We start from the raw sequence: 13,107 nt of genomic DNA on the forward strand, positions 1-13,107 counted from the left end.
ATTTGATATAGTTTTATTACTCAGACCAGTTTTCTTCTGTAACCTAGAACTATAAAAGTAGACACCTAATTTTACAATGCACATATCATATAAAAGGATAAGGCGTGGAGAGAGGCTGCTGCTGAGGCTCATCCATGGACCATGGTGGCAACCATCATGTACTGTATGTGTTCTATTATGTAGAATCAGACACAGACGCAGTACCAGGAATCGTTCTGTTGCCCCACCTAGAGGAATCCCACAACTACTTTCAAAGCAACAAGTAATATGCTTTGTGTGAACTTTAGCAACTACAGGGCCAGAAAACACTGATTAGGAAAAGAAGTCTAATTTCCAAAATACAAATTAGATTAGCATCTGTCTTTGATTGGCTGGAGGTTATGATGCAACCTAATTGCCCCTCCTAAAAGCAGCTTTAAAGTTCTTTCATTTTCTAGGAAAGGGTCTATGTTTAGGAATGTAATCAACATAATAAAGAGAGCCTTTTTTATTTTGTTTGAATACAGGGAACCCCGGGCATTAATGGATTTAAGGGTGAAAAGGTAAGATGTTAAATCTAATCTAATATCAATTGGCTTACAAAGAAACAAGCTACAAAACGGGATTCTGTCTGTAACTAAATGAAATCTTTTGTTGAATGGGGAGAGCATAAAGAAACCAGTAAAGCATGTTACATTACACAAAATTATATGTCTGGTCAAAATGCATTGAATGTTTTCCACTTTGACTAGAAATTTGTGGTTGTTTTACTAAGCCCTGGCTGAAAACACCACAGTTGGTATGCAAGGTTATGGGCCAAATGTAAACTGTTCCAAGCAATGCAATGGAGATTACTGGCATTACTAAATTCTCAGCTCCTGCTTCATTTATTATGTATTTATTCATTAGTACAATCCAGAATACTGTACATGTACATACTCATGTTTGGCAGCTGTACATAGTACGCAACAGCTCACCAGCTTTAGCTCATTGTGATATGCTAAAAATCTAATGTGAGTTTGTCCACATAAAACACCTTTCAACTGAAAATTTTGCACTACAAACTTATACACTGTATTGAAAGCATTTCTTTTTAATTATAAACATATTTTTAACCTTAAAAAAAGGGTAAAATCTTCTGGTCTTCAACTGAGTTAGTAAACTACACATATGAAGTTACTTTCTGCACCTTAATCAACAGCTTTTCTGTGTAGACTGGGACAGAAGCAGCAGAAGACAGGAAGATTAATATGCTCTACTGTACCACTGAAAAACTAGATAAATCAGCAGAGCAATCCTATACTTTACACACACTTAAGACTCTTCATATCCAATGCCATCCTCTAGATTTTTGCAAGGATGACTCTAACTTTTTGCAGACATTTTTTATGACCATTGAAAGTGTATTTAAAGGGAATCTGTCACCACATTTGACCTGAACTATTAATATTGGCATACAAGTTATAGACTGCTGAATAAAAATTCTACCTGTTTTATATCAGATGCCTTGTTGTTGAGAAATCATCTTTTATCACTTTATGTAAATTTCATCTTCCAGGCTCTGGGAAGGATGTTGTCAGGGAGATAACTCCACCTCCAGAGCTTATTTTAAATAAAAGGGGAGCTACTAGTGTGAGACAAGTAACTAACCCAGAACAGAAGAAATTAAATTTGTCTTCTTGCACACACATTTTCGCTTCTCTCTGAGCTATGAAGTACTGCAACAATATTGCAACCCTTTCTTCCTGTGAAATGGAAGCAGAAGCACTGAGAGGAACCTGCAGAGGTGTCAGTTATAGCTCTGCAGTGAGATCAGGAGAGGATACAGCGGCCATTACAGTCTGAGCTGAAAGTAGCATGTAGAGCAGAAAAAGCTGAATAGACTAATATATAATTTTGTAATAAGAGATTCAGTAAACTTTGTAATCTATTCATTTCAAATTCTGATTATTCAGGATTTTGGAGTCCAGTGGGCAGTCTTACTAACTAATTGACAGCTATCTCTGAATGAACAGTATCGGGGAAGGCTGTCATTCACTGATTAGGACCACCCACTGGACTGCTAAGCTCAGAATTTGAAAGGATGTAAAGAGTGCATATTACCAATCTGGGGCTATATCTAGCAAAAGCCAGGCCCCAACTTCAGTGTTGTGGGAACCTAGTATGCAGAATGAGATCCCTCATATCCCTGTACCACTCTCACAGAGAAAGAGCAAGATCTCGCAAGATCTTGCTCTTTGCACTAACCGAGCACTCCTGTATACTTTATTAAAGGGACTCTGTTACCTGAATTTGGCGGGCTATGTAAATGCCCTGTGTCCGGTCCAATGGGTGGTGTTTCCTCTTCTTTCATTCACCCCTTCCTTTCCCGCAGTCCGCAATATTTTCTTGAATTTGAGTAGGTTTCCTCCATAGTTCACGCGTGCGCAATGCAATCTTGCCTTGCGCACGCGTGAACTACGGAGGAAACCTACTCAAATTCAAGAAAGTATTGCGGACTGCGGGAAAGGAAGGGGTGAATGAAAGAAGAGCAAACACCGCCCATCGGACCGGATACAGGGCATTTACATAGCCCGCCAAATTCAGGTGACAGAGTCCCTTTAAAGTGTTACTACTGATCGTTACCCACTCTAATGATGTTAATATTCAGTAAGAGCTTAGTAAAGTACATGGCAGCACTTAGCTAGCAACGAGATCTTGCAAGAGTTCTCTCTTTCACTGTGAGAGCAGCCACAGAGGGTTGTTGGACCACACTTTACATGCCGGAAGTTCAAGACTGAGTTTTTGCTAGAAAGACAGTCCCTTTCAGGGGACAATAGGGACTCTATTGACTTTTTTGTTCATAGATTATAGTGTTAGGCTAGGCTCACAGAGTTTTTTGGAGGCCAAAAACTGTCAAGTTTTTCAAACAGCATCCATTTCATGAAACAATCTTTTTTTAAAAATTGTGGATGCTCTTTTTGACCGAAGCATCACCTGAAGCACATCTCGATTTTGGAGATATTTTGGCACGCTTTTTGAAGGTTTTTTTTTTTTACAACAGGACCAGATTAATCAAAACAATTGAGCCAAAATTCTGTTGTAAATTGTATTGAAAAGTTGCAAACTTTTTGTGAGTATTGCAGTTTTCACACCAATGGGAAGGGGCAGAAACTGGAGTAAGAGCTCTTGCGTGGTGTACAGAGGCCCGCACCTCTTGGAACACATTCCTGATTCATTTACACGCATCAGAAAATGGTGAGAAAATCACCAGTCTTGATAAATCGTGGCAACAGAGCTTTTCACAGCCTTTTGAAGTGGAATCTAAGCATAATCTGCTTCAAAGAATTACCGTCATTTCTTTTTTTCCATGCACATAATTTTTCAACACTTCGTCGGGAAAAAAGATTCTCCAAAACCCATATGAAAAATAAAGTGAATTTTACACTGAAATGAATAGGAAGAGTAAAAAACTAGACTTAATTTTTCACTCTGAATTTCTGTTTTAGGGGGAGCCATGTACCTCTTGCGAAGATGTTTTAACGCCACATGGTTTACAGGCTCGTGAAAAAGGCCAAATGGTTAGTAACTTTTTACTTTTAATATGTAATATTAATATTATACTAAATACTTAAGGTGTTGTTTAATCATCTAAATTCGGTACAATTACGAAGTGCTTTTAAAAACAAGCAATTTTCCAAAGAATTTATTAAAAATCTCTGTTCTCAAGAACAGGCCGATTTTTAATTTTATTGTTTACCACTCTAGTGAAGCTTGTAATCATTGATTTGAAGAACAATAGATAAAGCCAGGTCCAGTGCCACTGTGCTCCTACAGTAGTGCATAGGTGCAGCTGCCTCTGCTTGAGACAGTTTGGGACAGTAGTGTGACTATTCTGCTGGTCCTGTCAATCAAGCAGGAGTGCTCTAGAAGTCATTATGAGAACAATCCTGTAATATGCGGTTCTTATGTTGTGAATTAGAACTATGAGAAATGCAATATTCCTGACCTAGCTATTATTACTATCAACCAGTACGTTAAGTAAATAACGCTGAATATCTTGTGACAATGACACCTGTCAGGGGTAGGATATATTAAGCAGCAAGTGAACAATCAGTTGGTGAAGTTGATGTGCAAGAAGCAGAAGAAAATAAGGCAGGCATAAGGGTTCTGCATTTTTAACAAAGACAAAATTGTGATGCCTACACAACTAAGTCTGAGCATCTGCACAACACCTTGTATTTTGGGGTGTTCCCAGCATGCAAGTAATCCAAGGACGGTCAATTAGTGAACCAGCAAGTCATGGGTGCCAAAGCTCATACTGTAGAAGCCTCAGGATTATCGAAATTTAAGGATAACTTGCCAACAGGATTTTGTATCCCAAATCTATATAATCTAGTTTACATTGCTGTCATATTGAATACATTCTTCTATTGGTTTTAGCAATTTGTTTTTCCATTTAAGATAAATTCCTGACTCTAATTTTAAGGTTAATGAACAATAAGTGCAGGGGGCTTGGTCTTGCTCTTGCAGCTGTCACACTTCTCTACATCTTTCCTCTCCCGCCAGAGTGGCCTCTTCTCTTTCCAGTGGTGGTGCATCTCTTGATGATCGATCTGTATACGCGCCTCCTCTAGGAATTTAGCTGCTTGCATAAAAGTTTGGGCATGGTAGCAGGTGGCTGAGAGAAGAGTAACCTGTCAGTCAATAATGGGAGGCTGGTAGTGGGTGAGGAAAGATGGAGACAGGCCAAAGAGCTGTGTGTGCAGGGCCATCACTTGTGTGTTATGACCCCAATGGCGAGGGTCTCAGAGGAACGTGGAAGTCTGCAGAATACAAAAATCCAGCTCATAGGGCAGTGGTAACTGGGTTGACCATATATCTACTCCTAACGCCAACACTAGAAGTAGCCGGGGATCATTCCTACGTTGATTCTAGATGACACGCGCCAGCCGGAGAATCTAGCTACCCCTAGTAGAGGAAAACAAAGACCTTTCTTGCCTCCAGAGAAGGGGACCCCAAAGCTGGATAGAAGCCCCCCACAAATAATGACGGTGAGGTAAGAGGAAATGACAAACACAGAAATGAACCAGGTTTAGCACAGAGAGGCCCGCTTACTGATAGCAGAATAAAGAAAGGTAACTTATATGGTCAACAAAAACCCTATCAAAATCCACACTGGAAATTCAAGAACCCCCGAACCGTCTAACGGTCCGGGGGGAGAACACCAGCCCCCCTAGAGCTTCCAGCAAAGGTCAGGATATAGATTTGGAACAAGCTGGACAAAAATACAAAACCAAAACAAATAGCAAAAAGCAAAAGGCAGACTTAGCTGATATAACTGGAACCAGGATCAGTAGACAAGAGCACAGCAGACTAGCTCTGATAACTACGTTGCCAGGCATTGAACTGAAGGTCCAGGGAGCTTATATAGCAACACCCCTAACTAACGACCCAGGTGCGGATAAAAGGAATGACAGAAAAACCAGAGTCAAAAAACTAGTAACCACTAGAGGGAGCAAAAAGCAAATTCACAACAGTACCCCCCCCTTAGTGAGGGGTCACCGAACCCTCACCACGACCACCAGGGCGATCAGGATGAGCGGCATGAAAGGCACGAACTAAATCGGCCGCATGAACATCAGAGGCGACCACCCAGGAATTATCCTCCTGACCATAGCCCTTCCACTTGACCAGGTACTGAAGCCTCCGCCTGGAGAGGCGAGAATCCAAGATCTTCTCCACCACGTACTCCAACTCGCCCTCAACCAACACCGGAGCAGGAGGCTCAGCAGAAGGAACTACAGGCACAATGTACCGCCGCAACAAGGACCTATGAAATACATTGTGAATAGCAAACGACACAGGAAGATCCAGACGAAAAGATACAGGATTAAGGATTTCCAATATCTTGTAAGGCCCAATAAAACGAGGTTTAAATTTGGGAGAGGAGACCTTCATAGGAACAAAGCGGGAAGAAAGCCATACCAAATCCCCAACGCGTAGTCGGGGACCCACACCGCGGCGGCGGTTGGCAAAGCGCTGAGCCTTCTCCTGTGACAACTTCAAGTTGTCCACCACATGATTCCAGATCTGCTGCAACCTATCCACCAAAGAATCCACCCCAGGACAGTCAGAAGGCTCCACATGACCCGAAGAAAAGCGAGGATGGAAACCAGAGTTGCAGAAAAAAGGCGAAACCAAGGTGGCGGAACTAGCCCGATTATTAAGGGCAAACTCAGCCAACGGCAAGAATGTCACCCAATCGTCCTGATCAGCAGAGACAAAACACCTCAAATAAGCCTCCAAAGTCTGATTGGTTCGCTCCGTCTGTCCATTAGTCTGAGGATGGAAAGCAGACGAAAACGACAAATCAATGCCCATCCTACTACAAAAGGATCGCCAGAACCTGGAAACGAACTGGGATCCTCTGTCTGACACAATATTCTCAGGGATGCCGTGCAAACGAACCACGTTCTGGAAAAACACAGGAACCAGATCGGAAGAGGAAGGCAGCTTAGGCAAAGGAACCAAATGGACCATCTTGGAGAAGCGATCACATATCACCCAGATAACGGACATGCCCTGAGATAGCGGAAGATCAGAAATGAAATCCATGGAGATATGTGTCCAAGGTCTCTTCGGGACAGGCAAGGGCAAGAGCAAACCGCTGGCACGAGAACAGCAAGGCTTAGCTCGAGCACAAGTCCCACAGGACTGCACAAATGACCGCACATCCCTTGACAAGGAAGGCCACCAAAAGGACCTGGCCACCAGATCTCTGGTGCCAAAAATTCCTGGGTGACCTGCCAACACCGAGGAATGAACCTCGGAAATGACTCTGCTGGTCCACTTATCCGGGACAAACAGTCTGTCAGGTGGACAAGACTCAGGCCTATCAGCCTGAAATCTCTGCAACACACGTCGCAGATCCGGAGAAATAGCTGACAAGATAACTCCGTCTTTAAGAATACCAACAGGATCCGTGACTCCAGGAGCATCAGGCACAAAGCTCCTAGAAAGAGCATCGGCCTTCACATTCTTTGAACCTGGTAAATACGAGACAACAAAATCAAAGCGGGAGAAAAACAATGACCAGCGGGCCTGTCTCGGATTAAGGCGTTTAGCAGACTCGAGATACATCAGATTTTTGTGATCAGTCAAGACCACCACACGATGCTTAGCACCCTCGAGCCAATGACGCCACTCCTCAAATGCCCATTTCATGGCCAACAACTCCCGATTGCCCACATCATAATTTCGCTCGGCAGGCGAAAACTTCCTAGAGAAAAAGGCACAAGGTTTCATAACAGAGCAACCAGGGCCTCTCTGCGACAAAACGGCCCCTGCCCCAATCTCCGAAGCATCCACCTCAACCTGAAAGGGAAGTGAGACGTCAGGCTGGCACAAAACAGGCGCCGAAGTAAACCGGCGTTTCAACTCCTGGAAAGCCTCCACGGCAGCAGGAGCCCAGTTAGCTACATCGGAGCCCTTCTTGGTCATATCCGTCAAAGGTTTCACAATGCTAGAAAAATTAGCGATAAAACGACGGTAGAAGTTAGCGAAGCCCAAGAACTTCTGAAGACTCTTAACTGACGAGGGCTGAGTCCAATCAAGAATAGCTCGGACCTTGACTGGGTCCATCTCCACAGCAGAAGGGGAAAAAATGAACCCCAAAAAGGGAACCTTCTGTACACCAAAGAGACACTTTGAGCCCTTGACAAACAAAGAATTTTCACGCAAAATTTTAAAGACCAACCTGACCTGCTCCACATGCGAATCCCAATTATCAGAAAAAACCAAAATATCATCCAGATAAACAATCAAAAATCTATCCAGATACTTCCGGAAAATGTCATGCATAAAGGACTGAAAAACTGAAGGCGCATTGGAGAGCCCAAAAGGCATCACCAAGTACTCAAAATGACCTTCGAGCGTATTGAATGCGATTTTCCATTCATCACCTTGCTTAATGCGCACAAGGTTGTACGCACCACGAAGGTCTATCTTGGTGAACCACTTGGCACCCTTAATCCGGGCAAACAAGTCAGACAACAGCGGTAAAGGATACTGAAATTTGACAGTGATCTTATTTAAAAGCCGATAATCAATACAAGGTCTCAAAGATCCGTCCTTTTTTGCCACAAAAAAGAATCCCGCACCAAGAGGGGAAGAAGACGGACGAATATGTCCTTTCTCCAGAGACTCCTTGATATATGAACGCATAGCGGTATGTTCAGGTACCGACAGATTAAACAGTCTTCCCTTAGGAAATTTACTGCCTGGGATCAAATCTATAGCACAGTCACAGTCCCTATGAGGAGGCAGTGCACTGGACTCAGACTCACTGAAGACATCCTGATAATCAGACAAATACTCCGGAACTTCCGAAGGCGTAGAAGAAGCAATAGACACAGGCAGGGAATCCCCATGAATACCACGACAGCCCCAACTAGAGACTGACATAGCCTTCCAGTCCAGGACTGGATTATGGGTCTGTAACCATGGCAGCCCTAAAACAACCAAATCATGCATTTTATGTAAAACCAGGAAACGTATCACCTCGCGGTGTTCAGGATTCATGCACATGGTAACCTGTGTCCAATACTGCGGTTTATTTGCTGCCAATGGTGTAGCATCAATACCCCTAAGAGGAATAGGATTTTCTAATGGTTCAAGAGTAAAACCACAGCGCTTAGCAAATGAGAGATCCATGAGACTCAGGGCAGCACCTGAATCTACAAACGCCATGACAGGATAAGATGACAGTGAGCAAATCAAAGTTACAGACAGAATAAATTTAGGTTGCAAATTACCAACGGTGACAGGACTAACAACCTTAGCTATACGTTTAGAGCATGCTGAGATAACATGTGTAGAATCACCACAGTAGTAGCACAAGCCATTCCGGCGTCTATGAATTTTCCGCTCATTTCTAGTCAGGATTCTATCACATTGCATTAAATCAGGTGTCTGTTCAGACAACACCATGAGGGAATTTGCGGTTTTTCTATCACATTGCACCGAATTAGGTGTCTGTTCAGACAACACCATGAGGGAATTTGCGGTTTTGCGCTCCCGCAACCGCCGGTCAATTTGAATAGCCAGTGCCATAGTATCATTCAGACCTGTGGGAATGGGAAAACCCACCATAACATTCTTAATGGCTTCAGAAAGGCCATTTCTAAAATTAGCGGCCAGTGCACACTCGTTCCAATGTGTCAGCACGGACCATTTCCGAAATTTTTGGCAATACACTTCAGCCTCGTCCTGCCCCTGAGACATAGCCAGCAAGGCCTTTTCTGCCTGAATCTCAAGATTGGGTTCCTCATAAAGTAAACCGAGCGCCAGAAAAAACGCATCAAGATCAGCCAATGCCGGATCTCCTGGCGCCAACGAAAAAGCCCAATCCTGAGGGTCGCCCCGTAAGAACGAAATAACAATTTTTACTTGCTGAGCAGAATCTCCAGATGAACAGGGTCTCAGGGACAAAAACAATTTACAATTATTCACGAAATTCCTAAACTTAAACCTGTCTCCGGAAAACAGTTCAGGAATCGGTATTTTAGGTTCTGACCTAGGATTTCTGATAACATAGTCTTGTATGCCCTGCACACGAGTAGCCAGCTGGTCCACACTTGTAATCAAGGTCTGGACATTCATGTCTGCAGCAAGCATAGCCACTCTGAGGTAAAGGGGAAAAAGGAAAAAAAAAAAAAACTCAGAATCTTCTTTCTTATAATCCCTCTTCTGCAATGCATTAAACATTTAATACTGGCCTGGCAAACTGTTATGACCCCAATGGCGAGGGTCTCAGAGGAACGTGGAAGTCTGCAGAATACAAAAATCCAGCTCATAGGGCAGTGGTAACTGGGTTGACCATATATCTAAGGCCCGCTTACTGATAGCAGAATAAAGAAAGGTAACTTATATGGTCAACAAAAACCCTATCAAAATCCACACTGGAAATTCAAGAACCCCCGAACCGTCTAACGGTCCGGGGGGAGAACACCAGCCCCCCTAGAGCTTCCAGCAAAGGTCAGGATATAGATTTGGAACAAGCTGGACAAAAATACAAAACCAAAACAAATAGCAAAAAGCAAAAGGCAGACTTAGCTGATATAACTGGAACCAGGATCAGTAGACAAGAGCACAGCAGACTAGCTCTGATAACTACGTTGCCAGGCATTGAACTGAAGGTCCAGGGAGCTTATATAGCAACACCCCTAACTAACGACCCAGGTGCGGATAAAAGGAATGACAGAAAAACCAGAGTCAAAAAACTAGTAACCACTAGAGGGAGCAAAAAGCAAATTCACAACACTTGTGGCTCATTAACATAATATTTGGGCAAGAGATTTCTCGGAAATTGAAACATGGATTGCTAAAATAAAGGTATTGATTTAATCAGCATTTCAGCAACTTAATAAAGGGAACCTGCTGACAGGTTTAATTTAAAGTCACTGCTGCAGATGATTGACAGGTCTCTACCATAGTAAGAGACCTGTCACCTGGAGTATTGGTGGGAGAAGCTAACAAGAAGTGGTGCCAGACCAGTCTTTTCTCTGGCTATGGTCTCCAGCCTGATCTTCTAACTGCATTTGCCTGAATGGCAAAGCGTTTAACCCCTTAACGACTGCCGCCTTTTAACGGTAGCAGTTAAGGGGCCTTATTCCTCAGCGTGGCTTTTTAACGTCACTGAGAAATAAGTGTACAGCTCCCCTCAGTGTTAGTAAAATCTTCGGGTTCTCAGCTACCGGGGGTCGTTTTTTTACCGTCCTCTGTCACGTGATCACCGTTATTCACTGAATAATGGCGATCACAAAAAAAGTCCAGTTTTCCATTCATTTCTCTCTCCTCTGATATGATCTAGCTTACCAGAGGGGAGAGAAATGGGGTCGCCTGAGCTCCCTGGTACCTCCGCCACCCCTGGATCCTCCTGCTTCGAACCCCTGCCCTGCGTGTCATCTTCCTGGAAGAAAATGGTGGACGCATGCGCATTGGCCCTGCCAAGATCTGCCAGCCAGTACACAGCAACAATAGGAAATTTTTCCTATTGGTTCATTTTGATCACTGTGATAGACCCAATCACAGTGATCAAAATAAAAAAAGATAGTAAATCAACCCCCCTTTGTCACACCCTTAGTTGCATAAAAATAATTAAAAATTTTTTTTTAATGTCTTCCATTCTTTGCAGTTAGGGTTAGTGTTAACGTTGGGGTTAGGGTTGTGTTAGGGTTAGGGCTGTGTTGCGGGGTTTAGGTCGGGTTTGGGTTAGGGTTGTGGTTAAGGTTGGGATTGGGGTTAGGGGATAAAGTTGGAGTTAGAGCTGGGGTTAAATTTAGGGTTTGGGCTAGGGTTGTGTTGGGGTTAGGGTTGTGTTGGAGTTGTGGTTAGGGTTAGTGTTGTGTTTAGGGTTAGGGTTGGGTTTAGGGCTGTTAGGGTTGTAGTTAGAATTGGAGGATTCCCATTGTTTAGGCACAACAGGGGGTCTCCAAACACGACAGGATGCCCACCATCGATTCCAGCCAAGTTTGCGCTCAAAAAGTCAAATGGTGCTCACTCCCTTCTGAGCCCTGCCATGCGCCAAAACAGTGGATGTCCCCCACATACAGGGTATTGGTGCACTCAGTAGAAATTGTACAACAAATGTTATGGTCCATTTTCTGCTGATATCCTTGTGAAAATAAAAAGGTTTGGGGCTAAAGTAAATTTTTTGGGAAAAAAAATTACATGTTAATTTTTTCCTTCCACATTGCTTTCATTTTCGGGAAGCACTTGAAGGATTAATAAAGTTCTTGAATGTGGTTTGGAGTATCTTGAGGGGTGCAGTTTTTTAGAATGGTGTCACTTTTGGGTATTTTCTGTCCTATTGACTCCTCAAAATCACTTCAAATGTGATGCAGTCCCTAAAAAAATGGTTTTGTAAATTATTGGGAAAAATGAGAAATTGCTGGTCCACTTTTAACCATTATAAGTTCATAACAAAACGAAAGTTTCCAAAATTGTGCTGATGTAAAGTAGACATATGGGAAATGTTATTTATTAACTATTTTGTGTCACATGAGTCTCTGATTTAAGGGCACAAAACTTAAAAGTTTGAAAATTTCTAAATTTTCAAATTTTTTGCCACATTTCTTTTTTTTATAATTAAAAGCAAGTCTTATCAAAGAACTTTTGCCACTAACATGAAGCACAATATGACACAAAAATCAGTCTCAGGATCAGTGGGATCCGTTGAAGCATTCCAGAGTTATAACCACATAAAATGACAGTTGTCAGAATTGTAAAAATTGGCTTGGTCATTAAGGTCAAAATTGGCTTGGTCACTAAAGGGTTAAAAGAGTAATATACCTGACTATAATCGTGCATCCAGGCTCTAATTCATGCTACCCATGGTTTGAGCAGCATGAATCTCTTAAAAGGATACCTTTAAGACATTTCTATTCCTTACACAATATTACAGTAACTTCAATGCTAGAATAATTTAGTCTCATGGTGTTAGAGCTCAGATCACTTACTTGTGCAAAGGTCTAACAGAAAAAAAATTATATTTTTCAATAACACATTTATAACAATACTGTAAATGAAGTAAAGTTTTTCATTGGACAATTAATTTTTCTCCTTTGCCCGATAAGTTACATGACCAAGTCAGCCCTACCACATATATTTCTGCATGACTTTTTATTTATCTTACTCAATTATAGCACCATTCATTTCACAGCGTTTCACATACATCATCATCATTATCCCCATTGGGGCTCACAATCTAAATTGGTAGTATAGACTCTAAGCTGTCAATGAAAAACATGGTTCTTTTCAGTAGGAGTTTAGCCATGAACGTGACTAACTCAAGAATTTTTTGAAACAGGGATTACCTGGTGCAACTGGATCCAAAGGAGAAAAGGTACTGCAAATATAGAAAGTAATTATTAGACATAGTATTGTAAAGTTTAGTATTAAGTGGAAAAGTCACATTTAATGATTATTTACATATTACTCAAGGCATGGTAGAAAAAGCCAATACATGGTTTATTGTATGTAAGCTTATCATAGAACATCCTCTCTATGTGGCTAACCAGAAACCCATGCATAACTATGAGCTATGTAAGTCATTTGCTCAGCCCCCATGCTTTGGCAGAGGTCACA

At 42.2% G+C, this 13,107-nt stretch overlaps 1 protein-coding gene across 1 annotated transcript in view; it reads left to right on the forward strand.

Annotated features, from left to right (window-relative positions):
* COL16A1 (collagen type XVI alpha 1 chain) overlaps nt 1–13,107 on the forward strand; it is a 280,075-nt gene that overhangs the window by 165,060 nt on the left and 101,908 nt on the right. The window contains exons 24-26 of the mRNA XM_077296052.1: nt 507–542; nt 3,468–3,539; nt 12,830–12,865. Of these exons, the coding sequence (XP_077152167.1) occupies nt 507–542; nt 3,468–3,539; nt 12,830–12,865 (144 nt within the window). The remainder of the gene's footprint in view (nt 1–506; nt 543–3,467; nt 3,540–12,829; nt 12,866–13,107) is intronic.

Source organism: Ranitomeya variabilis, chromosome 3 (assembly GCF_051348905.1).
Source record: "Ranitomeya variabilis isolate aRanVar5 chromosome 3, aRanVar5.hap1, whole genome shotgun sequence".
Classification (NCBI taxonomy): Eukaryota; Metazoa; Chordata; class Amphibia; order Anura; family Dendrobatidae; genus Ranitomeya; species Ranitomeya variabilis.